Here is a 23,905-nt window from a genome sequence, read left to right as displayed (position 1 = left end):
TGGGGAGGCGATCAGATGAATGGAGGGTTTATGTTGGAAGGAGCAGATAAAGGGGCAGATAGATAGCACAGACCTTTGATCTTCTTGAAAAGACAATCTACATAAAAACAAGGAAGCTCAAATACAAAAGTGGGAGCGATGAGTCGCAAGCACAGGTGCAGCCCAGAGACTTTGTTTCCGGTTTTAAATAAAACCAGAAATGGTAATTGACAATGACAAAAGATTGATAGATATTGTTGTCATCAAACATTTATTAAATGTGGCATATTAACATTTCTTTTTTTTCACGTGTGTTTTGTAGAAGAGGTCATCTTGGCGGATGATGACAATGACAATGATTATGATGGTATGAATTTGCAGACACTTTTTGGGTGAATGCGTGACAGTGATTTTTAAAAAACGATATCAATACATTCACCATATCAGTACGGTTGTGTTATATATTAAACACACATGTTTTTTCTTCCATTAACAGGCTCCCGTAGAAGAGCCACAAAGAACCATAAGAGCAAAGCAGAGCTTCTAAACCCAGAGGAAGGGGAGGGAGATCTGGCAGTAGGTAAGATACATACTCACACACACACACACACACACACACACACACTCACACACTCACACACTCAAAGACAGGTACATACAGATGGTATCTTATCTTGCATTTCAGCATTACCTGACCCTCCTCTCCTTCCCTCTCCTTTCCTCTCCTCTCTTCTGCTGCTCTCACTTCTCTTCTCGTGTTACCTTTTTCTCCTTTCCGCAATCCCCGTCAACTCTCCACCTTTCTTTTCTCCTTCCTATTCTCTCCTCCAACCCCTCCTTCTCCAGCCTTCTCATTCTACTCTCCCTGTTTTCGCAATTTTTAAGTAAAATGTCGTGCATGTTGTGTACTGGATACCATTTTGGACACCGCAACAGACGCTGCTCATTATAGCATAATCCGCTACAATGAGCACAGATCATATTCTTCTGAAAATGAATTACGTGTAAATAACTCCTGTAATCAACATACCGTTAGTACAGTAGGGAAAGGTAGGTATTACACAAAGGTGTTATAATTCTGGGAGATAATTATTCAATAGCTGCAAAGAGTTTAGTGTAAGTGATGTTATACCTACCTGCTCTTCTCATGAGCAGACTGAGCAAGTGAATCCTGGTTGAAGCTGTTATTCCTAAATGATATTCACTCAGTTTATTCCCCATACTCTTCTACATACCACAACACCATTGGGACCTAAACTGTATGTGTCATAATTGTTGTTGTGTAATTTATTATACTTCACAAACCTTACTGTGTTTATGTAAGTCACAAATCAGGGAAGCAGATTGATTTGTACACTGAGTACAGTTTTGCTTTTTCCGGATACTAATGGAACACAATTATGCCAATAAAGCAGTGTTCACTTCATTGAACCATTTGCCTTGTTTATCCTTTCAGGGTCACCGTTTGCCCGCACCAGCTTGAAGAGCTCCAAGCTCGAAGGATCAGATTTCAAGCGGCGGGAGCGCCGGCTCCGCTTCCTTATCCGACACGTTGTCAAGTCCCAGGCTTTCTACTGGAGCGTACTGTGTTTGGTGGGCCTGAACACCATGTGTGTGGCTGTAGTGCACTACGACCAGCCAGACCCACTGTCAGATTTTCTATGTGAGTAGGAGAGAGGGGGATACATGCATACTTTGTGCAAGCATGCACCAATTATCTGCACAAACGCTCTCATCACAGATTACTGGAAGGGAGTGGGTGAGCAAATTCTTAAGTAAATGTGACTAAATCCATGAAAGAGCTGACCCACCCAGCTGACACAAGCACATCCAAACACACGATGTCTTCATCTAGCACATGTTCTGGCGGTTTCTCTCTCCTTTTTAGAAAACAGAAAAGCCTATATTATATTTACACAAACAAACACTGACACAAATCGTCAGTTATATATTTTGAAATTACAAAAGAATGCAAATAAGCCAATTAAAAAACGACAAAAATATAAATATATAAAAAAATATATAAAAAATGTTATATAAGCATCATATATCCATGGTTACTTCACCTAAATGGTGTAGCGTAGGCAATAAAACAAAGCAGTTTTATATTTGAAAAGCATGTTGAAATACTTGAAAACACTGGCATTCCTCCTCCTCTTCTTCCCTCCATGTAGATTTTGCTGAATTAATCTTCCTGGGGATATTCTTGACAGAGATGATGGTGAAGATGTATGGCCTGGGCAAGCAGGCCTACCTCACCTCCTCCTTCAACTGCTTCGACTGCATTGTGAGTCCCACGACTCGCGTGGACAACACACAAAGATAAAAATCAACACACATAAGCACAAACTCATGAGCAGGTGCACACATGTGACATCAGCTCATTATGATGAATAACCACATGCTTGTCTTTGTATTAGGTGATATGTGGTAGTATATTTGAAGTGCTGTGGTCCATCATCCAGCCGGGCACTTCGTTTGGCATCAGTGTGCTACGAGCTCTCAGGTTATTGAGGATTTTCAAAGTCACCAAGTGAGTCGACCATATTATAGTTTATATTTTATTTTATTTAATGGACATAACATTTCGCTCAATTAAACACACACTTTCTGTCTATTTTTTTTCCAGGTACTGGGCATCTTTGCGTAACCTCGTCGTCTCTCTACTCAACTCCATGAAGTCCATCATCAGCTTGCTCTTCCTGCTCTTCCTCTTCATCGTTGTCTTCGCCCTGCTGGGCATGCAGCTCTTCGGAGGACAGTCAGTGCTGTATTCCTTTTACCTCGGCTTCTGTCTCTCTTTCTCTCTATACTCCTCTCCATCCTTTTTGATATTATACTATGTGTCTGATATTTGCTAGTTTGGTTAAGTCATTTTAGTAGTAGTAGTTTTTGCAGATAAATGTGTTTTTCTTCTTTAAAGCATATGTGTTCTACTCGTATGATGCTTCTGCTTTTTTGCCCTCACATTTTTGTTTTTCATCTCTCTCTCCCATTTTTTATTTTTATTTTTACCCTGCAAGGTTTAATTTTGAAAGTGGCACTCCTCCAACCAACTTCGATACCTTCCCCGCGGCAATAATGACAGTGTTCCAGGTGAGCAGAGGAGACGATGTAAAGGGGAGGGAGGGAAGCAGAGTGGTAGGAGAAGACAGGGTTGGATTAGGACAAAACGGTTTAATGATTTAAGAGGATTTACAAATGAGGAAGTGAGACAAAATGTAGCTCGTACTTTTGAATTCTTAAATGTCATTAGTCAAAAACATGATTGTGCTTAAGCTTTCCTACGTGTTAAAGGTGTGTGATTTAGCTAGTATTTTAGATTAATGCATAGCGTGTGTGTGTGTGTGTGTGTGTGTGTGTGTTCAATGCACAATCATAAAATGAAATAGCTACATGTACTTGGGGTGAATATGACGACTCCATTGTGTGTTTTTTTGTGCGTGCGTGCCAGATTCTGACTGGCGAGGACTGGAACATGGTGATGTACGATGGCATCAAGTCTCAAGGCGGAGTCAACAAGGGCATGGCCTTCAGTGTCTTCTTCATTGTCCTCACACTTTTTGGCAACTGTATCCCTGACCGTGAAAATGCAAAAAAAAGCACACAAAGCATGCACACATATAGATCTATGAAGATCTGCTTCAAATTGTTGTTCAGTCACAGACTATAGACTGAATACACATTTATGCAAATGCATATGTGTTTACACATATATTGACACTTTTTGATAATCTTTTGTTTTCCACTTAATTGCACAAGGCATAAACATGCACAAACAAACTCCTACATGCTGGACCCTCTTTAACTCTGTGATCAGACACTCTGCTGAATGTGTTCTTGGCCATCGCCGTGGATAATTTAGCCAACGCACAGGAACTGACCAAGGTACACTGCAGTCCAAGTTTATTTGAAATCTCTGTGCCATTTATTTTCTGAACGCTAAGAATCAATAGAGTATTTCAATTTTCTTCACTCCCACCTCATTCATCTCTTGCTTATTATTTCCTTCCTAATCTGTCTCTCTGCAGGATGAACAGGAGGAAGAGGAGGCTGCCAGTCAGAAGATCGCCCTGCAGAAAGCCAAGGAGGTGGCTGAAGTCAGCCCCATGTCTGCCGCCAACCTTTCCATTGCAGCGTGAGTTGCTGTCGCACTCTTGTTTTTTTATCCATTTTAAGACACTTTCACATCAGGAAAGATTTATAGGGCGTAACATTTACACAGTTTTCAAGCAACTCAGTCAGCGAGAGTCAGCATTTTGGAGAAAGGCACAGTATGCTGCTCTAACGCAAAGAGCTTTTTGAATGAGGAAAATGTTCATAAACCTCAGTCTCAAAGTGTATGTATAGTGAGCCACTTCACAAGATTACATTAAAAATACCAACCATCACTTCTTGATGTAGCTCACATTTGAAACCAGACTGTTAAGGATTGTGTTGTCACTGCTGCAAATAGTTGACTAAATGACCTTCATATAGAGCAAACCTTTTTTCTATTTAGGCTTAAAATGGAACAAACATTATTCATCATAAAACAATTACAACTTTTTAATTTAAAATAGTACTTTGCTTTCAATAGAGGATCTTGCAATTTCTCACATCCATATTTAAACATGAACAGTCGGAACATGTTTTGAATCTGTCAACAGTGCATTTACTGATATGCACACACGCTTCTTGCTCTTTCTGTCGAGTTCTCCCGATCTTTTCTTCTTTTTATTTCACTTTGTCTGTCTCACTCTTTTGTGCATACTAAAACACACTCACACACTCTCTCACGCACACGCACACACACACACACACACACACACACACACACACACACACACACACATACACACATAGGCCATTGATCCATGCCAGCCCTCCTCTGGTCAGGAGAGTCAGTCTTTGATCTCTTTTCTCTGTATACACAGGGGTCTTTCCTTTCACTCCAGGTAAAGTTCACACACTCGCGCTCATATAGACACACACATACCGCTCTGTGGTCTGTCCTGAAAAAAGCACAACAGGGAAGCCCGCATCTGCTTATAAATACCTCACGCACAACACGTACACACATTTGACCTTTACCGCTTTGATACAACAGCCTCTGCCCACTTTATATCACACACATATTATCACACATGAATGCAATAAGAGGACTTGCCCAAGAGTGAAACATACACATGCAAGTAACGTGTTCATCATTGCATTAATCACACTGTTTCTTGTTACTGTGTGTTACTGTATGTCACTGTGCTGTGAGCATTTGTGTCTGTGTAACGGTACACTTTACCTGGGAGTCCTACTGAGGTTAATATGTATGTGTCAATACAATGCACATGTATATGCGTGTGTGTGTGTGTCTGTGTCTGTGCGTAAGAGCGAGAAAGTGTGTGCGTGGGATTAGTTTCAAAACCAACCTTTGCATACTGAACCAGTATCCTACAGCTTGCTACGGTTGTGTAACTCATTTTGTTCTTTAAAACCTAAGAAGCTAGAATAGAGTCGATAGTAGAGTCTTAAATTAGATTTTAGCTAACTGTGGAGATGTAGGACTGCAGAGTGCATTCCATTTCCCTCTATCCGTGTGAATCCAATTCCCTCATTCACGAAATATGAAAAAAGAAAGACATTGAAATTCCAGTGGAGAAAGTCCTCGTTTTTCCAAGCACGCGGATTGCAAACTTGGGGACATCAGTGGGGCATGAAGAATCTCTTAAGAAGATATTCTATGCTAGATGCAGGAGGAGGCGGACATGAAAGCTACTTAAAACCCTTGGAAAACAGTTGTAAGGCGACATAACTCTAACAAGTACTCTCAGAGTGACAGCACAGTGCACCATTAAACATCCATACAATCTAAACAGATTGCAGGAATACAGGAACGACTAGTTTGAATTACTTTATTGTTTTGAGTCTAAAAGGCTGGAAGGAGTTTCTCAGTAGTTAATGCTTGTGAGAACATAATTAAAATTATGCTAAACTAGCTTTACTATTTTGAATACAGTTTTATTTAGCAAAGTATTACATGTTCTCATTAGTTAACTTGTTGTAACCCTTTGTCGGGTTATTATCAGCAGCACAGGCTAGCAGTATGAGTACATATCACAGTGACGGGAAATTAACGTTAGAAACATTTCGATATAGATTTGAGCATTAAAGATAATAACAAATATGAACATCAGAGATATTGTTGTGAGTGTTGAAAGAAGCAAAGAATGATGCAGGATAAAGGGATGATGATGCAAGAGAGATGCAATTTTTAAGATTGAAGAAAGGAGGACAGCGAAAAATAAATAGGATTGTTCTAGATTCCCAGTTGAAACAATCTGCCGAGGTGAGTGTGTGTGAATGTGTTTTGCCTGTGTGTGTATGTGTGTAAAGGGTTGCATTCCAAACTGCTCAATATATTTGGCAAAAAAATTGATTTGTTCTGTTTTTGCATTTCAGTAATTTATATTTACTTATTAAAGCACTTTTTTTTTGAATAGTGACCATTTGTCAGGGTAGGCTGGCTCTTTTATAAATGATAGATGAATAGCCCATTTTGGAATGAAATCCTCCTTCTGTTCTTTCGTGTCATCTCACTCACCAGCTGTTTCCCTCCTCAGCAACAAAGTACACAGTGAGTGTCACAACGCTTCCGACCCCTTTCTGGACTGGTATTTATTTATTTGTTTATTCATTTCTGAATCCTTTCTGTTTATTGACTTTAAAACCATTCCCTGCTTTCTTTTGTGTTTTAGAAAAGCCTCCTTTCCCTGTCCTCTTTGTCCCCAACTTTTTTATGAAGCACATACCTGGCTTTCCTTAGTTGTTGTTTGTGTTGGCTTATTTTCTGTTGCCTGCACCTCGCAGTACAGCTGTTGCTTTACTGTGGTTGACTCTGGGTCTTGAAAGAAAAGGAGTTATTCTCTGGAACCAATAATAGGTTATTGTGACTTTGCCATCTATTCAATAGCTTGGTGGGGACTTTGGGGTGCATAAAGCTTGTTCATTAAACTTTATTGTAGATTATTACAACAACTTCCGACCTTCCCTCAGCGTTATCTTCTATTTTGTGTCCACACATGGTTTACCAAAGCAGGGCTGTCCTGCCCGGTGCTTTGGCCAGCTGTGTAGACACCCAGAACTTAGTGTTGTTGAGCGGCCTCGTTCTATAGGTACAGCCAAATTACCCTTTAAATGTCTGTGGCCCCCAGTGTGTTTTTGTTTCCTGGCTATTTCATGTACTTATATTTTGCTGTTAGTTTTCACATCTTTCTCATGTCTTTGTGTGTATATTGTCAGAGCAGTACATGTCTGTAAACAGGTCTTTAATTGTGTCAATCACTTCCCCCCTGTCCACCCTGCTTCATTTTGCAGTAAGGAGCAGCAGAAGAATAACAAGGGGATCAACAAGTCAGTGTGGGAACAACGCACCAAGGAGCTGAGGAGGCAGACGCTGGTGTCCAGCCGCGAGGCCCTCTATAACGAGCTGGACGCGGATGAACGCTGGAAGGCAAGGACAGGGAGGGAGGAGCAAAACAATGTAAAGGACAAGGCCAACAAAGCCCCCTAGACTTGTGCTATCAGTGTACACAAGTGACAGGAATGATGATGATGATGATGATGATGATGATGACTTCTGTTAACATGTTGCTTACCTGGGGTTAATATGTATGTCTCTGTCATTATTTGTTAATGGTAGATTAAAATGACTTGTGAATTCTAACTTTATACTCCGTCTTTAATCTCCGCCTCGATGTTGCCTCTATCCTTTCCTCGTCTTGCAGGTGAACTGCTCACGTAACGCTCGTCCAGACATGAAGACCCACCTTGACCGACCGTTGGTGGTTGACCCCCTTGAGAACCGCAACAACAACACCAACAAGACCACTGCAAACAATTCAGACCTCTGCTTCAGCCAGCACCATCCTGCTGATGAGCTCCACAGACAAACCCGCCTTCATGAACACAGTGGGCAAGTTGGAGGTGGTGGCGGAGGAGGCTCAGCTCCAGTCAGGCCTCCCTTGGATCGGGGCGAATCCACAGAGAGCAGACGGAGTCGTAAAGGCGAGCACCACCACCACAGCTCTCACGTCCGATTGGATGCCACAGTGATTCCTGGGCCAGGCTCGGAGGAGAGGCCTTCCAGGCGGCATCACCACACCCGCAGCGGCAGTCGAGGGGGCGGGCAGTCAGAACACAGGAAGCCCAGGACACATCGGAAATGTGCTGAAGATGGTGAGGATGGCGCGGGAGGAGCCGTAAAAACAGGGAGACACAAGAACAAAGGAGTTGACGGAGGTGGAGAAGGAGGAGAGCAGGAGGGAGCTGGGGATGGCAGTGAGAGGAGGCCAAGAAGAAATCGCCATGGCAACCAAACTGAGGGCGAGGGGAAGAGGATGTGCCAGCACAGAAGGAAGTATGTCCATTGCACACGGCTGTAGATAATTGTAACAATGACATTTTTGGATAATTACAAATTGTTCCATTTTCTGATGGCCTCTGATGCAATAAGTTCATCCTCGTTATTTCTGCTTTCACTTATTTGTGTCTGTGGTTCTATCACACCTTTCTCTGGATATCATTTCTTTCTTTCCCTTCTTTTTTCTCCATTTTCCATCTTAACTTTCTTTTTCTATCGCCGATTGTTTCTTCTTGCTCCTTATTTCTAGGGATTGCAGTATCCCGAACCTCTCTACGACACGGCCCATTCAAAAGAGCCTCTCCAGGCAGGACAGCCAGTACAATGAGGACATGGACAACCTCATGAATACTAAACTGGTCTCTGGCTCTACCCCACCCAGCGATGGTCAACCTAATCCAGTTCCCAACCACATTGTGGCCCCAGGCTTTGGATCTGTCCTCCATCTTGCTAACAGTGGCACTCATGGGAGTTTGGTCACATTAGATAGCTACGGGAGCATTGCCCATCACCGTACCAACAGTGTCATCAGGCTGCCCCACCCCGACTACACAGCATTAGACATGCCAATTTTTCCATCCACTAATGCCATACTGCAGAGTAAGTGCATAGTGAATATGTGTAGTTTTTCTTCTATTATCAAGTACTTACTCTTTCATTTTCATCTCATCTTCATTACTTTTTTTATTTCCCCCTTTGATCCAGTCAATAAGAATGCCAACACAGAGCCCTTGCCAGCAAAGGAGGATAAGGACGATGATGATGATGAGAAGGGAGGTGAAGGCGGTCCCAAGCCCATGCCTCCCTTCAGCTCCATGTTCATCCTGTCCACCACCAACCCGTAAATTGGATTGTTACAAATAACATGCAGCCACACTCACCTACACTATATGAATCAACATAGACACACCCTAACACAGTCATACATATGCAGAGTACTCTAAAAGAGTAGAGTAGCTAAAAAGCAAATACATTACACCTACAAATATATAATGATCTACACAGCACTAATGCAAGAGAAAAAATAAATCTGTCTTTGCCTTCTCCTAGGTTTCGGCGGGCGTGTCACTACATCTGCACCCTGCGATATTTTGAGATGTGTATCCTGCTGGTCATTGCCATGAGCAGTATTGCCCTGGCAGCTGAAGACCCTGTCTGGCCCGAATCCCCTCGCAATAATGTAAGAAAACCAACGCACATTGATGTAGCAATGATTTTGTTGCATTCAATATTATGTGTACACATGTCATTACAATACATGTCGCTTTTATTTTTATTTTTATTTAACTGATTTAACTTTTTGCTTTGTTTAACTTTTTCACTCCAACCATGTGTGAAGCTGGATCAATACATTAATTAATAAATCATCCAGTGTCACATACAACTAAAATACAATGAATAAGGACAAATTAAATGTAGACAATTAAGATAATTAAATTAAAGGATAATTCCCTCTTTCTCTTTGTGCAGGTTCTACGTTATTTCGACTATGTCTTCACAGGAGTATTCACATTTGAGATGCTAATAAAGGTAAGACAATGTGCAGAATCAACAATCAACAACTTTCCGCAGAGATATTGAGAAGCCCAGCCCGAATGAGGATGACACACTGTTCATTGCGCTCCAAATGGCACATCCACACCCGGGGGTTCACGTCTCATCATCAGTTCTCTTCTGCTCCTTTAGATGGTGGATCTGGGGCTCGTCTTGCACCAGGGCTCTTATTTCCGGGACTTGTGGAACATCCTTGACTTTATAGTGGTTAGTGGTGCTCTGGTGGCCTTCGCCTTCACGTAAGTCTCCCTCCTGCTGTCCTCCTCTCTTCCCTTCTCGCTCCACCCTCCCTCCTGCCTATCTGCCTCACTGGCACCTTGGAGTACAGCCTCACCTGTTATTTTTTATTCATCCATGAATTCAGTTCTTTTTTTCATACTCTCTCACACGTTTTCTCTCTTTCTCTCAGCATTTCTATATTCTCTTGTCTCCTGTCCCCTCCTCTACGAGACCTTTTCCCAACCTATGCTTACAAATGGCCAATCCTCTATAGTTGGCCATTTTATTCTGCTTTTTCTCTCTCATTCAACTCTACAGTCCTTCCATTTCTTAGCCCCTCCACTAACCCTATACGCCCAAACATGTTAAAAAATAGTATCCCAGCATCCCCTCCCTATCCACCTCTTCTACCCCTGTGAGAGGTGAGGACCACCCTTTGCACCTGTAACCCTTTAGTGCCCAGGGAGTTCTAGAGTTAAAAGCCCTATGCGAAGCCTGGCCAGGTCATGCTGAGCTGGCTCTCAAAAATCTGCACACCTTTCTCCACGGCCAAGCAGGTACTTTAAACCCTTAATCTGCATGACTGTGAGGATAAAGTACAGTTCAATTTGCATTACTGCGTTACGTTAGGGTTTAGTTTATGAGCACGATACTGGGTACAAAGCATGAATTGTGGGATTTAGGATTCGCTGTCATGCTTTTGCATCGGTGGATAAAATATGAAGGGAAGCAGACTGTAGGACTGCAGTCAACGTTAAATGAAATGTGATATTGCTGTAGTTTGAAGACATTCGGTATGATACGTTGACAGTGATAATGCTGACCTCCGACACAAATAGTTAGAGGTCATCTGCAGAATTATAAGGTTGTGCTTCATCCTATTTCATGACTTTGAATATCCAATCTTTATTTTCAGGAAATAATCAATGTCTGTGCATACACACCCCACAGATGTTTATTTTTCAGCCTTGTGTGTGGGGTAACACCGCAGTCATGATCACCTGGGTTATGATAGTAGATGTGGCAGACACAAGAAGCGTCCGCTACTCTGGCCTGTGGATATTGCTTTTTCTTTCTGAAAGAGACAAGGAGAAAAAGATTTGATAGTTGCGTTGATCCTGCCACATGTTCAATGTGCAAGTAAGTGACCATTTGTTTCATGACTGGTCATGTCTATTTTATTTATGAAATACGTTGTGAGACATGGTATTACATCAATATAAGAATGTATGTTGGTGGCCGACACAAAGCAAACTAACTCTTTGGCTGACATTAGTTGGACGTAGTTAAAGGTTAGCTGCATTTGTCGAGCAAAGCAAGCAGAGCAAAGCTTTCTGTGATTATGAGCATGATACCCAGCATGCAACAGGCTGACAACGATAAATGACCATGCATTTGCAAAATGTTAGATATTTGAGGCCATATGACTGTTTTCATTAATCCAACTATATTGTCAAATTTCAGTGGAAGTGAATTGAAATGACGATGGTCACATCCATAAAAACACACGGTCTCCATAGCCATGTTCATAAAAATGAAATGACTAAGTCACATAAATAATTGAATGCATGCTAAATAATGCATTTGATAAACTATACTTGGTACCGCCTTAACTCTTGATGTCTTCGATAGGAAGTGGAAACCGCAGCAAACCCCTCCACCCTGATTTTTCTTAGCATGATATCCTCTAACATTGTCCCCTCAGTGCTCCTGTGTTTCCATCGGTCTGGAGTTTGGTACTGATCACTTATCTGATCAATCATCTTAAATCTGTGGAAGCTGAACTGCAGTAAAGCCTTAAGTTGTTCCTTATATCCTAAGACTTGAGTAGAATACCTGGCCGTTCCTGTTTTTAATGATCTCCCCTTCCTCCTTTGCTCTTCTTCTATCTTTTCACCTCTTTCACGATTCATACCAACATCCAATATCTCTCTTAATTCTTCCTTCTCATCCTTCTAACCTAAACACGTTTCACATAATAGAGTTATTTCAGGTCAACAAGGAATATGAGGAAGAAAAGATTCAACAAATTTATGAAGTTGGGAAACTTTTAACCTCGTTCTTGACATTCTCGTTACAGAGTTGATGTGTTTCTTCAAAATTCAGTGTATTCAGGGAAACAATGATTGCAAACAATGGCCCTCTGCAATGTAGTTTGTGGCAAGCAGTATCATTAACGTGACGGAAAAATCCCCCATTACATAATGATACATTAGTACCTAATAATTATACATTGAGTCCTGAAATATTCAGTTTTGTCATTGGATTTATTTTTATGTATTCCAAGTCCTATGAAATCCATGCATAATGGTAAATTAAGATGAACAAGTATCTCTGCCACTTATCTGGTTGAGTCGTCCATTGATTTCATACTCTGAGGAACCGAGTCCTGTTTCAACATGGTCTCACATTGTTATGGTTTTGCAGCATATTGTGGGGAAATTGTTTGTCCTTTTTAGAGTAAATACGAACTTGGCAGGTGCTCCAGGGTTCTAATGATGGTGCCCCATCTGTAAGACTGGCTTTTGCTTCAATCTTTCTCTCTGAATCATTTTTGTGTGTTCGTTAACTCTCTTTACCCTTAATTTCTAGCTGTGTATGTGTTTTTGTATATATATATTTATTGATCTGTGTGCTTCTGTCCTTAACCTCTGTCTGTTACATATTTATGTGTGGGTCTAAATTTACTCTATCTCTGAAGTCTGAAGTCTATACTTCCTAGGGAAATGTTAACTATGGACTGATAAATAGATGTATGCAGTGATACAATGAAGTGTGTTTTCGAATCAACAGAAACAATCTAAATAATCAAACAGCATGCAAAAATAGCACAGCAACTAAACATATACATTTAAAGTGATTATTACGTGAATGTTGAATCAGAAAGTAATTATGCGTAATACATTTGTACCAGAGGGAGAACATTGTAATTATAGAGGCAAGGCTGGTACATACTGTATATTAACATAAAGACAAACTCTTCAATTAATCAATTAAGCCATTTGAGCCAATGAAGTCTGATTTAACTACGATAGGGGTTTACGACATTGATGGCTGATGGTGAGATCCGAACCAGTCAGAACAGGCTCATACACATCCAGATAGTGCCTTAATTCAATTGGTGGAAATCAAATAGCACTCCAGAATGGCTCAGCAGTCTCAATGGAGATGATTATCGCTCCTTTAATCCAATTAGTCTGGTCTGAGGGCTGCTGGTGTTTTGGACCGCTTGTGCTGCTGTCCTGCACATTTCTGCAGCAAGACTGAGCTAAATGTCCAGACAGGTTCCCGGCGCAGAGACACTTGCCTGATAACTGACCACTTTTTGGCTTCAGGGATACCTTGACATTTTGCGATATGTTTTTTTCACCAGGCAATATTTGTTCTAGGAGGCAGATTGTGCTTAAAATGAGTTCATTTGTGGCCATGTTGATGCATTTCTAGCAATCTTCATTAATAGTGATTTAAGCTCTGACATGGAGTATAACTTATGAGGTTTCAGCTCACAGTTCATATTTGGATTCAAAAGGAAAAATATAATGTAGTTAAATTATAAATGCAATTAATAAAAAGGAATATAGTGATATAATACTTGTAATGATCGCTCCCTGAAGCAGCATCTGGCCTGTGAACTCCTCATAATGAAATGAGGCAGTAGTTTGGTGCTGTGTAACAGTCGCACCTTTAGTCTACATTTTGAGTGTGCGTGTTCATGTGCATGTGTGTTAGATTTGGTAGTCTATGGCTGGGAGGGTTGATGTAAAAGGGAAGGTCCTGTGTTCTCTTTTTCTCTCTCTTTCTCTCTTATTGATGTTTTCCCTCGAAATCCCTCCTTTCTCCATGTCCCATTCTGTTCTTTTCTCCCACCCTTTGTCTTTTTTGTGTCTCTCTCTCTCTCTATTCGTCTCACTGTCTCTCACCCCTCATCTCTCCGTTTGGACCAGCAGCAGCGGCGGCGGGTAAAGTTCTCTGTCTTTTTCCTCCTCATTTTCTCCCTCTGCACTCTCAGCGCCTGTTCTTCTGATCACACATCTCTTTCCTTTTCATCCATCACAGTTGACGTCTGTACTAGTTTGTTCTTCCCCTTTGTCCATTGTTCACCATGGAACAGCTCTGACTCAAACTCAACTAAACCTCAAGTTATGTATCAGGTCCTCAACTGAATCACACAGATACCATTTGAAAAATATCATTAGTAGAAGGAAAGCAAAGGGACCAAAGACAGTTAAAAATGTGACCAAACAAATACATGCAGCCTTAACGAACTGCATGGAAAAAAACAACAACAGAAAAACAATGTAAAAGTTAGGGAGGGTACACATACTGTACACACACACACACACACACAAGCATTTAGAGCACACACCCATACATGTGTGTGTTTGCTTGCTCACAGAAAGTCTAAACACACACTACCAGCAGTCTACCATCTGGTATAACATCTGGAGACACAGCTGCCTTCTTCCCTAAGAACAACTGTCAGTGACTTTTGACCTTCATCTTTTCCCCCTGAATTTAGAAAAATCAGGGAAAATAGCGAAGACTTCCATACAGTTTTCCATGATGCTAGTCCTCCATTTATCTTTAGTAAACACGTTGTGTTTTTTCTGTTTACATTTAAGCCCTTTGTTAGCATCAGTTAACTCCTGTATTGGTTATTGTACTTAAGTGCATTGTAAGCTAACTGGCAAGCTCACTTATAGTATTTACTTTTTGTTTGTAGCTTTATAAAAAGTGTCCAGTGCAACTGAACCCAAAGTTATTTTCTTTTTCTTCACACATGTACCTAGAAAAGCCCAAGATACAAAGTGCTTAAAAGGAAGAGGTTTGGCTCAGCATTTCAATCAAGAAATGCTTGCTAAAATATATTTGTCTTTGCCAAAATGGCCCACAAGACAAGATTCCATGCTGTTTGAACAATGCTGTGAAACCTGCTTATCCTAGTTGTAGTTTAAAGTGAATAGAAATGAACTGGTTGAGCCATCAAAAGAGAGAGTTTGGCTGTTCATTCAGGTGTTTAACACTTTGTTGACACTGTGACACTACTAAGTTGTGAAAGAGTTTTCTTATTTAAATATACAATGGGGAGCATTTGTAAGCCGTCAGTATGTTAACAGGAGGGCCTTTTACTGTAAGTTACCACTCTAACAGGGCTCCCGCTAGTCAGCTGCTAACACAGCTCTCAAACTCTCTCTGTAAATGTCTCTGTGTAGAATAGAGTTCACCATCACTCAACCTGCTGCTTAAAAGAAGAAATATTGCAGCATGGAAAGCAAGGTTTCAATGCAGCATGAATATATTTCACCATTAGCTGGGCATGTGCAAGGCGAGGCTTTAGCCTTCTTTGTAAAGCATTGAAATACATTTCAAATGATTAAACAAGTGTAGCTACTAGTTAGCATTCAGACAGGAATGACACTAGTTGTTCCCATAGCATGTACTGTAGTTTTAAATGACCACCTAACTATAGCATGTAGCTACAACGCTAAACTCACTCGTAGAAATAAGCGTAATATGTTAGCAGTGCTGCATGTGTTGCTGTGTATTTAACCCAGACGCAGTTACTCATGTTGAGTTAACTCGGACACAATTACCATCAAGGAATGGCTCTACACTGCCATTTTGGATTTGAGAGGACTTAGCCTGCGATATCCGCTGAACCTGCTGACTCTATTTTCTTTTTGTGTGCGTGTGCGTGTGTGTGTGCGTGGGTGGGTGTGGATGTGTGTGCATATCTGTTTCTGTGTGTTGATGTGCGTGTGTGCACATATAGGGGCAGCAGTAAGGGAAAAGACATCAGCACTATCAAGTCTCTGAGGGTACTGAGAGTGTTGCGACCTCTGAAGACCATCAAACGTCTTCCTAAACTCAAGGTATGCTTACATAGAAAATATTTGACCTCAGATTAGAGTTACCCGTACTATTCTGGTAAATCAAAATATAGGCTTGGCAACAATTGTCTTTCATTTTTGTTCACGATATATTGATTCACCTTGAAAGGAATAGAGATATTGTACCTTAGACATTTTCTTGTTCCTTAATCTGCTGCATTACAGATTGGGCCATAATAATGGCATCTAATGCAACTATTTAAGACCGATGTTTAATGTATTTCTTTCACACAATAACCAACATGTCTCCTTCTGTCTTCCTCAGGCTGTGTTTGACTGTGTGGTGAACTCTCTGAAGAATGTGCTGAACATCCTGATTGTCTACTTACTCTTCATGTTCATCTTTGCTGTGGTGGCTGTGCAGCTCTTCAAGGGGCGCTTCTTTTACTGCACTGATGAATCCAAAGAATTTGAGCGTGACTGCAGGTCAGGAAATATCTGCGAGCTTTACAATGTTCCGGTCCCCTTCTTAACATTGAGTTGAGGCCACTTTGTGCATAACGCTTGCTTCTTGTGATTTTCAAACACTTCAAGAACCTCTTTCCTTTCCACAGTGCTTCTTCAGTATCTACTCCGGGAACACAAATGTATACATTTGGAAACAAACTCTCCCCTCAATGCTGATGATGTGATTTGTGCATTTCAGGGGCGAGTATCTGGTGTATGAACACGATAACGAAGTGAAGGCGCAGAAGCGGGAGTGGAAGAAGTACGATTTCCACTACGACAACGTGGCTTGGGCCCTCCTCACCCTCTTCACCGTTTCTACCGGAGAGGGGTGGCCGCAGTAAGTATACTAGAACATGCACAATCACAGTCACATGCAGCACACATGCTTTCCAATTATAATCCTCCACTGTCCCCCTTCTCTCTCTCTGCAGGGTACTGAAGCATTCAGTGGATGCGACTTATGAGAATCGGGGCCCGAGCCCGGGGTACCGGATGGAAATGTCCATCTTTTACGTGGTGTACTTCGTGGTCTTCCCCTTCTTCTTCGTCAACATCTTCGTGGCTCTCATCATCATCACGTTCCAAGAGCAAGGAGACAAGATGATGGAGGACTACAGTTTAGAAAAGAATGAGGTGAGGAAGGACTAAGAGAGGGAAAGAAGATAGAGATAAGAGTATTGGAAAGGTGACCCTAAGGCAGGAAGAGGGAGGATTGGAACTACTGGGGAGAGGAAAAGATGGAAGAAGCAGAAGGTGAGAACAACAACTTTTTTGTGTGTGTTTTGCAGAGAGCCTGTATAGACTTTGCCATCAACGCCAGACCCCTGACACGCCACATGCCTCAGAACAAGCTGAGCTTTCAATACCGCATGTGGGAGTTTGTGGTTTCGCCGCCATTTGAGTATACTATAATGGCGATGATCGCGCTCAACACAGTCGTGCTGATGATGAAGGTAAACCTTTCTATGCTAATAACGTTCAAGCAATGTTGCACTATTTCCTGTGATAAAATAATTTGAATGAATATGTTTGACTCTCCATTGAGTTTTCTGAACTGTGCGTCTCTTTATATGTCTTTATACTCGCCCTCCTTTCTGTCCCTGGTGGTGTGTGTGTGTGTGTGTGTGTGTGTGTGTGTGTGTGTGTGTGTGTGTGTGTGTGTTTGTAGTATGACGGAGCTTCTGAGACCTATGAAGCTGTGTTAGCCAACCTGAACATCGTGTTTACCTCCCTCTTCTCCATGGAGTGTGTACTGAAGATCATCGCCTTTGGAGTACTGGTGAGTGGATGTGTGTGAGTTGAGGATGTACTGCTCTAATGTATCTTTGTAGAGAGTGCTGTACAAAATCAGTTATTATTACATGGTGTCACTTTGGACAACAACAACAAATCTGTGCTTGACCAACAGCAACAGATTCATTGTACTCTGCATGCAATCCACTCTTGCCTTATAGCCCAGGAAAACTCTTCTGTGTTGTGTTTTGGAGTAATTATAATTAATAGTTTCAAGAGAAAGTACTTAAAAGTAGTCAAAGCAATTATTGGTAGGAACATCCATCCATCCATTATCAGCCGCTTATCCGGGGTCGGGTCGCGGTGGCAGCAGGTTCAGCAGGCCGACCCAGGCTTCCCTCTCACCCGCAACACTTTCCAGCTCATTCTGGGGGATCCCGAGGCGTTCCAAGGCCAGCCGGGAGATATAATCCCTCCAGCGTGTCCTCGGTCTTCCCCGGGGCCTTCTACCAGTTGGACGTGCCCGGAAAACCTCTAATGGGAGGCGTCCAGGAGGCATCCTGACTAGATGCCCGAACCACCTCAGCTGACTCCTTTCGACACGAAGGAGCAGCGACTCGACTCCAAGCTCCCCCCTGATGTCCGAGCTCCTTACGTACAGAGTACAGAAGCGTACAGAGACCGGATGGCCCGTGCCAACGGGTCCGGCACCCCATACTCCCGCAGCACCCCCCACAAAAACCCCCGAGGGACCCGGTCGAAAGCCTTCTCCAGGTCTACAAAGCACATGTAAACTGGTTGGGCAAACTCCCAGGACCCCTCCAGTAATCTTGCGAGGGTAAAGAGCTGGTCCACTGTTCCACGACCGGGACGGAATCCGCACTGTTCGTCTTGAATCCGAGGTTCGACAAGCGGTCGGAGCCTCCTCTCCAGCACCCTGGCATAAGCTTTTCCCGGGAGGCTGAGCAGTGTGATACCACAATAGTTCGAGCACACTCTCCGGTCCCCCTTCTTGAAGATGGGAACCACCACCCCGGTCTGCCAGTCCATGGTCACTGTTCCCGACCCCCATGCGACACTGAAAAGGCGTGTCAACCAAGACAGCCCAACAATGTCCAGCGCTTTCAGCATCTCAGGGCGGATCTCATCCACCCCTGGCGCCTTGCCACCAAGGAGCTTTTTGACTACCTTAGCGACCTCTGCCAGGGATATGGGTGAAACCACCCCAAAGTCTTCCGGCGCTGCCCCCTCTCCGGGGGGCATGTTGGCCGGGTTTAGAAGTTCCTCAAAGTGCTCTTTCCACCGCCCGACGATGTCCCCAGTCCGGGTCAGCAGTTCCCCCCCCTGCTGAGAACAGCCTGGGGTAGACCCTGTTTTCCCTTCCTGAGCCGTCGGATGGTTTGCCAGAACTTCCTTGAGGCCAACCGAAAGTCCTTCTCCATGGCCTCCCCGAACTCCTCCCATGCCCGAGTTTTAGCCTCCGCGACCATCGCAGCTGCAGCCCTTCTGGCCCGCCGGTACCCGCCAGCTGCTTCAGGAGACCCCTGGGCCAGCCAGGCCCGAAAGGCCTCCTTCTTCAGTTTGACGGCTTCCCTCACCCCCGGTGTCCACCACCGGGTTCTCGGGTTGCCGCCACGACAGGCACCGATGACCTTCCGGCCACAGCCCCGAGCAGCCGCGTCCATAATAGAGGCATTGAACAAGGTCCACTCGGATTCCATGTCCCCAGCCTCCCTCGGGATTTGTGAGAAGTTCTTCCGGAGGTGGGAGTTGAAGACCTCCTGGACAGGATCCTCTGCCAGACGTTCCCAGTTCACGCTCACTACACGTTTGGGCTTGCCAGGTCTTTCTAGCCGACTCCCCCGCCATCTGATCCAACTCACCACCAGATGGTGATCAGTTGATAGCTCTGCTCCTCTCTTCACCCGAGTGTCCAAGACATACGGCCGCAGATCAGATGATACGATTACAAAGTCGATCATTGATCTCCGGCCTAAGGTGTTCTGGTACCAGGTACACTTATGAGCCACCTTATGTTCGAATATGGTGTTCGTTATGGACAAACTGTGGCTAGCACAGAAGTCCAACAACAAAACACCATTCGGGTTCAGATCGGGCAAGCCGTTCCTCCCAATCACGCCCCGCCAGGTTTCTCTGTCATTGCCCACGTGAGCGTTGAAGTCTCCCAGGAGAACTATGGAGTCGGCAGGCGGCGCCCTTTCCAGGACCCCTCCCACCGACTCCAAGAAGGCCGGATACTCCGAAATGCTGTTCGGTGTCAGAGCCTTACTCCCCGCAACCCATAGGCGCAGGGAGGCGACCCTCTCGTTCCCCGGGGAAAACTCCAACACAGCGGCGCTCAGCCAGGGGCTTGTGAGTATCCCCACTCCGCTCGGCGCCTCTCACCCTGGCGCCTCTCACGCCTCTCAACTCCAGAAAAGGACAAAGTCCAACCCTTCTCCAGAAGCTTGGTTCCAGAGCCCATGCTGTGCGTGGAGGTGAGCCCAACTATATCTAGCTGGTACCGCTCCACCTCCTGCACCAGCTCCGGCTCTTTCCCCGCTAGTGAGGTGACGTTCCACATCCCTAGAGCTAGTCTATGCCGCCGGCAATCGGCCCGCCCAGGTCTCCCGCCTGGCCCGCCGCCCGGTCTACATAGCACCCGACCCCGATAATTCTCCCTGCGGGTGGTGGGTCCACAGGGTGACTGCTGCTCCATGCTGTTTTTTCGGGCTGAGCCCCACCGGGCCCCATGGGCGAAAGCCCGGCCACCAGACGCTCGTCGACGAGCTCCCCTCCTGGGTCTGGCTCCGGGAGGGTGCCCCGGTTTCCCTTGTCCGGGCAAGGTAGCTTCAGACCGTGGGCTGCTATTCATTAGGGTTTATTGAACCGCTCTTAGTCTGGGCTCACCCCCGAGACCTGTTTGCCTTGGGAGACCCTACCAGGGGCTAATGCCCCGGACAACATAGCTCCCAGGATCACTGAGCCACTCAAACTCCTCCACCACGTTAAGGTGGCGATTCATAGTTCCTACCAATTATTGGTAGGAACAGTAAGACTCAATATGCCTGATAACCAAAACAATGGCCTTAAAGAGACTAAGATGTAGAAAACATTGGATTGACGCTCTGTTTCAAGTCGTGGAGGCAGCCCCATTCATTATTTAGCTAAGTTGGGACACATTTTCTGTCGTGCTTTATTTCTTACATATTTAAGGAGAAACTGTGGGGAAATAATGACCTATTAAAGGCAAAAACGCAAATATGCAATGAAATAGCAAACTGCCAGAAGTCAGCAGTAAAGTGTGCCTTCATTGGAGCTGCACAGGAAAGGGAGGGAGGGGGTGAAATGGATAGAAGAGATACTTTAGGGGTGAATGTCGGGAGGAGATACAGCACTGTCATATCGTAATTAGTGGAATGAGAGTGAATGACAGACAGGCAGTAAAAAGTGAAGCAAAGATTACAGAGAGGGTGGAGATTAAGCAGGGTAGGATTTGAGTCTGGGAGCGTGGGCTCAAACACACACAGCGTGCACAATCAAGGCTGGGCCAAAGAGATGTCTGTGTGTGTGTTTGTCAAGGTGGTTTACTTTAATAACCGGCCTCTCCATGTCCCCACACTTGTCTAATGCACAGTTTGGCTGCAGGCAAAGTGTATGAGAGCAAAAGAAGCAGACCTTGCTGGTCAATGTTTGCCATCCCTCTTTCTCTCTAGTCCCTGTACTTTTAAAGGGAACAGTTTAAAATCCATCCTTATGTACAGTATATCTGTTTGTTATACAAGGTCCGGGGATGTTACGGTCCTTGATGTTTGATGGCTGTCGTTGTGTTCTGATGCAGCACAAGTTGTCCGAAGCTTTTCTGCTGGCATCCGTCCAACATGCCGTCACTGATGGTCCATTTGTGATTCATTTCCTGTTCCTATCGGACACTGACGTGTCTTTCCCCCCCTTTCTTTCACTTTCTTGTCCTCTTTCGGTCTGACTTTCATTCTCTCTCCGTCTCACTTTTTCTTTCTTTCATCTTGTTTTTCTGTTGCTGCAATCCCACCTTATGTTTTTCCTTTGTTATTTGAATGTGATCTGTCTATGCTTTATCACATTGCATCGTCAATATTCAATCTTCCTTTTCCCATCTCCCCCTGACACATCCACGCTTTCCCACATTTCACCGTCTCACTTCTTCACATACCCTCATCACCCTCTCACCTTCCCTATTTCTTCCTCATCCTTCCTCTTGCTCCTCTCCTTTTGTTTCTCTCTCTCTCTTGTCCTGTTCACAGAATTATTTCAAAGATGCCTGGAATATTTTTGACTGTGTGACAGTTCTGGGCAGCATTACTGACATCCTGGTCACCGAGCTTGGGGTAAGGAGCAGGATCTGATACCTTTTCTTTGTAGATGTGATAGATCTGTAATGAGCAGTCAAAACTGTAAACAGACAGACATGATATTGTGTTAGAAATGTGTGTTGAGTGTCTGTTAAGCTTGTGTGACTATTTGTTAGCTGAGCTTCAGCGTGAGTCTGTGGACTAATACATCTGTCACATTGTCACCAACACATACAGTAGACAGGACAATAAGTTAGGGGAGAGCAGGAGTTAGAGGGTACTGTTGAGTCTTGCATTGCTCAGTCATGTATTAGCATGAAAGTATTATATAATTGTCCCAGTTGGCGGGTCGAGAAGAGACCAGACTTCAGCTAGCCGGCATTGAGCCTCTGACAGCAGGGCAGGAAGCATGCTGGGGCTCTGTAGCGAGTCAGTGCACAGCTTCTGCAAGCAATCTAATAGCCAATCTAATTATCAGATTGCATCTCAGGTTGTCCAATAGAGACTTTACAGTTGCATCAGACATCTGTTAGTAACTACGGCTGAAGAACAAACAGTTAGAGCAAAGAATTACAGAAGCATCATAGCTAAAAGTCAGTGGTCTGATTAAATAGATTAGTGTTAGTTAAATTATTGCTACACAATGCACTAAATTGCTTTACGTCAGTGATGCCATGATGGAAAGGTAGTTTGGTAAAGTAACACCATGATATCGCCACATTATTCAACCACATTATCCTGCTTTGTAGTATAGTGCCAATTGAAACACAAGGTAGTACATGGCCGTGAAACTGTGGATGCGTGCTAGTCTGTGTGAACGTGCATATATCTTTTTAATTTAGAAATGATTCTCAAGGTGTATTCAGACTAAACATGAGGCGATATTTAGACGTGTATGTGCTCCGTTTACCAGCGTGGTTCAGAGCCAGGAAGATGCATCCCATAATTCCGATTTATTCCGCGACTTTATAAATCTATTTCAGAAATGTACAAAGATGAGACGAAAAATTTACCTGCTTCTGTGTTAACTTGTGTCTGTGATGACTGTTGATTTCTTTCTTGTTTTTTATCTTTTTACATGCTTTCTTTAAATCGTCCACAAACTTAACGACGATCTACTGTAAACTACTTCGCCCCGCCCCCTTCTCCCCCAACACCTACTACTTCCTGCGATTCCATCCAATCAAAATGCACTATGAATCCTCTGTGTCCACCCATGACAACCGGCTTGGTCAATCTCTCTGGTTGTTCTTCGAATCAACCAAAAATCCAAAAATTTGCTGCTATAAACCATATGTCTGCAACATCCACATGTAGATGGTTTGTAATTTTTTTGGAGATCTTATTTTACTGCATCCGTTTTAACTGCATCCCAGCAAATGTTATAGCTGTGAAATGTGCACGTTATGCTTGCCCCCCCCCCCAGCACACAGAACCCTCAACTCCTAGTGAGCTCTACATTTTTAATTTGTAACCCCTCTACCAGTCAATTCATATATTTTATACAGACGTAAATCCTACCTACACTGTACGTACATACATAGACACACACATTCACACACACACACACACACACACACACACACACACACACACACACCGACATATATTACAGTGACTGGGAGAGTGAATCCAAAAGCTTCGCCCGTGGCAGAGAGAACAAGTGATGCATGCTGCCCTTTGCATGTCTCTGGAAGGAACCTCTTATTTTCACAACACACACACACACACACACAAACACACACACATGCATGTGCTTGCTGCCAGTCCCTTTTGAGCACTTCACGTCTCACTTAAACTCACCTCAATTGCACATCTTTTGTTCTTTACTGTGATACTTGGTTGGAGAACTT

The 23,905-nt window shown here is 43.6% G+C and overlaps 1 protein-coding gene across 1 annotated transcript in view; it reads left to right on the top strand.

Moving 5' to 3' along the window:
- LOC117734603 (voltage-dependent P/Q-type calcium channel subunit alpha-1A-like) overlaps nucleotides 1-23,905 on the top strand; it is a 77,579-nt gene that overhangs the window by 33,327 nt on the left and 20,347 nt on the right. Inside the window, 27 exon segments of the mRNA XM_034538787.1 lie at nucleotides 302-346; nucleotides 476-559; nucleotides 1,436-1,642; nucleotides 2,154-2,266; nucleotides 2,400-2,512; nucleotides 2,609-2,740; nucleotides 3,003-3,075; nucleotides 3,434-3,551; nucleotides 3,800-3,867; nucleotides 4,011-4,117; nucleotides 6,576-6,626; nucleotides 7,330-7,495; nucleotides 7,740-8,371; nucleotides 8,625-8,974; nucleotides 9,080-9,215; nucleotides 9,425-9,554; nucleotides 9,845-9,904; nucleotides 10,061-10,167; nucleotides 14,098-14,106; nucleotides 15,921-16,020; nucleotides 16,304-16,464; nucleotides 16,685-16,825; nucleotides 16,920-17,121; nucleotides 17,277-17,441; nucleotides 17,657-17,767; nucleotides 22,005-22,088; nucleotides 23,370-23,372. Coding sequence (XP_034394678.1) covers nucleotides 302-346; nucleotides 476-559; nucleotides 1,436-1,642; nucleotides 2,154-2,266; nucleotides 2,400-2,512; nucleotides 2,609-2,740; nucleotides 3,003-3,075; nucleotides 3,434-3,551; nucleotides 3,800-3,867; nucleotides 4,011-4,117; nucleotides 6,576-6,626; nucleotides 7,330-7,495; nucleotides 7,740-8,371; nucleotides 8,625-8,974; nucleotides 9,080-9,215; nucleotides 9,425-9,554; nucleotides 9,845-9,904; nucleotides 10,061-10,167; nucleotides 14,098-14,106; nucleotides 15,921-16,020; nucleotides 16,304-16,464; nucleotides 16,685-16,825; nucleotides 16,920-17,121; nucleotides 17,277-17,441; nucleotides 17,657-17,767; nucleotides 22,005-22,088; nucleotides 23,370-23,372 — 3,668 coding nt within the window.

The sequence above is a fragment of the Cyclopterus lumpus genome, chromosome 8 (assembly GCF_009769545.1).
Source record: "Cyclopterus lumpus isolate fCycLum1 chromosome 8, fCycLum1.pri, whole genome shotgun sequence".
In the NCBI taxonomy this organism is placed as follows: Eukaryota; Metazoa; Chordata; class Actinopteri; order Perciformes; family Cyclopteridae; genus Cyclopterus; species Cyclopterus lumpus.
Note: the sequence above shows the minus strand (reverse complement) of the source record. Positions and strands in the feature narration are given on the sequence as shown.